The sequence below is a fragment of the Lactuca sativa genome, chromosome 8 (genome assembly GCF_002870075.4).
Source record: "Lactuca sativa cultivar Salinas chromosome 8, Lsat_Salinas_v11, whole genome shotgun sequence".
NCBI classification, from domain to species: Eukaryota; Viridiplantae; Streptophyta; class Magnoliopsida; order Asterales; family Asteraceae; genus Lactuca; species Lactuca sativa.
The window spans coordinates 54,317,001-54,320,224 of record NC_056630.2 but is presented as its reverse complement, the minus strand read 5'-3'; the positions used below and the strand labels follow the sequence as shown (position 1 = coordinate 54,320,224).

Sequence of the window (3,224 nt, the reverse complement as noted above, 5' to 3'; positions counted from 1 at the left end):
GGCACTGATATATTTTTGGCTACGAAGGTTCCTTTGTAGTGACTATAGGTCATGAGTCATAGTCCCATGCTCACACATGAGACTGGTCGATATGCGTATAAGCAGACACCCTCCTTAGGGGAGATCGTCATTTCTTAAAAATTAAAAAAAAAAAAAAAATTTTAAAAAGACTTGACAACCCAATTACCATTGTTAAGGTTTGCCTAAACCATATATGCAAGTATAATCTGCAAAACATATAACAAAAAAAATGTAAACTTACCTTACTAATAATGATGGGCTCACGTGAAAGGTCCAATGAGAAAGCAGACAACAGCGAAAAAGCAGCTTAAATTTTTTCGTATTTTCCTGTTTTGTTTTGTGTTGAATTTATAAGGACAAAAATACATCACATGCTGAAGATCCTCTTTGGCCCCCTCTTCCTCACCCACAAATTTAATCATTAATAATTCACCATTCACTATAAAATAAATTTAAAAATTCAACAATAAAAAATAATATCATATTACTACACAAAATCCCAGGTGGTTTGACGTAGATCATGACTCGGCTGACTCAACCAATAGAGCACCCGCTCCGAGAAAACCCCAGTCGTGACCTTCCGATATCGAAGTCAAACAAAAACCCTTGTTGCATTAGGTTTCCGATCACCGAAAATCCACCGGCTGAGGTCACTGGCTGCAACGCTAAACATTTTACGTCCTCCGCCGTGTCAATGAAGTAGTTCCCAACTGGCGGAGTAAAAACAGAGTTGCCAACGAGTTTGAAACTCAGTTTGGGTAGACTCAGTCTTGGAATGCCTGATACATTGATACAAAGATCGAAATTTGGAGGAGAACCTGCCGGGGTTGGAAGTTTCACGCGCCGCCTGAAAGCTGCCACAACATGGCGGTACGCGGTGTCAGGTAGGAAAGTGAGGGTGGTGCCAGAGTCAACGATGGTGCCGCCGTTTCCCATTTTGTCAATGTTCCACACCGAAGGGCTTACACGTAATTTCATATTATCTACGTAAACGTTTTCAATCCCAATGTAGTAAAACGGAGAGGACAAAGGGTTAGTTTGCAATGGGGTGTACCGCATTCTTGAATTTCCGGCGGCAGTGCCGATCAAGAGGTAACTCGTCGGCGGCGGAGCGATGGTGTAGTCTCTGAGGCAGTAAGAAAATTTGTTACCGAACCGGCGGCCGAGTTGAGTAACAAACGATATAGTCCCACGGCCCAAGCCCATTACTCCTTGAGCACCATTAAAGCTTGGACCGGAAACACTCGGACCGGAAATCGTAAACCCACACCCGAAAGCTAAACTGTCGTGCTGTAACAGTTCGCCGGTGCTGGAGTTGAACGATGTCGTCTCCTTGGCAAAGAAGCCATTAGTGATTGACCCATCCGCGTATGAATACTCATAACGGCATGGAGAGTGGAGGCGCGTGTGGTTGCACGCGATTCTGGGGCGAGGATGAGGTACGAGTTTACACGCTGGGTCGTAACAGTGGTGGAGGCAGTAGGAGGAGGAGTGGCGGGCGAGGAAGGCGGAATGTGGAGGGCGGGTGCGGTTGCAATCATCTCGGCAGGCGGAGCAGGTTACCCAGATGAGATCGGAGCCGGTGTCAGCAATGAGAAGGAGTTTTTGAGGAGGGGTGCCAAGGTGGAGGGTGACGAAGTATTGTCCGGCGCCGGCATAGGCTCCGGAGGTGACAGGGAGATTGGGCTTGCGGTGGAGGGTTGAGAGGAGGGCGGAGAGACGGGCGGAGTCGGAGGAGAAGGCTTGGGAAGGGGATTGAAGAGGGTTAATGTGGAGGAGTGGGAGCTTCAGGAAGTGGTGGTTGTCGGAGTTAATGGTGGCGGAGTGGCAGATGTGAGTAAATGTAAGGAGTATAATAAGGAGCATGGTGGCTTGAGCCTTGAGGGGTGAAGAGAGATAGGGGGTGGGTGGCAAGTGTAAAGATGGCTCTGCAATTGGCTGAAATTATGGGGCGAACTATTTAATGTGGACGTGTTTTTATTTATTTATTTATTTAATTTTTGATGTATGTGCGTTCTCGTAGTTTGTAAATACACAAACACTATTAAATTAAGTCGCTGCAGGCTGCTTCATGTACAACTTTGTTTAATAAAATTATTAGTTTGCACTTAAGTTGTTTTAATATTAAAGAAAGAGAGATGAATTTTATCTTTAATAGAATTATTAGTTTGCACTTAACTTGTATTAATAAAATTATTAGTTTGCACTTAAATTGTATTAATATTAAAGAAAGAGAGATGAATTCTATCTTCACTGTCATATACTAACTTTACATTACTATAAAGAAAAAGTGGCAATATTGGTCGTGAATAGTTCTTAAGAAAAATCACGTAGATAACATACACCTATTTCATGAGTTGCCCTAATAGCGAGTGTCGGCGATTGAAGGTGATTTCCGGCGGGATCAAACGCCAGCCAATTTTGCTTATTTGGTTTGGGATGGTTTTACGCTAGTTCTTTTGTATAACGATTCATAAAGACTATGAGTGGCGGATTGTGAATAAAAGATCTAACAGGAATGGAAGCGATTCAAATCGGGAAAAGATAGAGAAGCTATCCGTGACAGACTTTGTAACTAATTTCCCGAATGATTTGGTTGAGAATGATTTGTGGCATCTTTTTGAAGAGTTTGGTAAGATTGCAGACGTTTATATTGCTAGAAAATTGTCTAAGAATGGGAGAAAGTTTGCGTTCGTCATATATTTGAATGCTTTTGATGGTGATCGACTAGAAAAAAGATTGGCATATATTTGGGCGGGTAGTTTCCACCTGTTTGTTTCTGTAGCGAAATTTAAAAGAGGTTTGTATGATTCATCAAGGAATAAAGGAACGAGATAAAAGGAGGATCAAAATCAACAGAAGGGTAATTCTACTTCGCATGGATTGAAAGTCGTATATGGGAATTCTTATGCTAATGTTCTCAAGAGGAATGAAGGGGAGGAGACGAAATTAATTGAGAAGGTCATGAAAAAGATTATTATTCATGTAAGTGACCTGCATGTGGTTGATGATTCTAGAAAAGTCACTTTGGGAAGGATAAAAGATGCTTTTGTCATCCCTACACTTTATCATCTTTGTCTTGCTGAAGGTTTTGATGATGTTCAGATTAAGTATGCAGGAGGCACTTGAATTTGGTTTAAATTTCATTCAGAGAAGACTTGCATTCAGTTTAAACAAACCTCTGGAATTAGTTCTTATTTTGT

The 3,224-nt window shown here is 42.0% G+C and overlaps 1 protein-coding gene across 1 annotated transcript; it reads right to left on the bottom strand.

Annotated features, from left to right (window-relative positions):
* Window positions 1-434: 434 nt before the first annotated feature.
* Window positions 435-1,971, bottom strand: LOC111899950 (aspartyl protease family protein 2). The gene has a single exon (XM_023895830.3). It carries the CDS (start codon window positions 1,885-1,887, stop codon window positions 556-558), a length of 1,332 nt encoding a protein of 443 aa, XP_023751598.1. The 5' UTR covers window positions 1,888-1,971; the 3' UTR covers window positions 435-555.
* Between the last annotated feature and the right edge of the window lie 1,253 nt (window positions 1,972-3,224).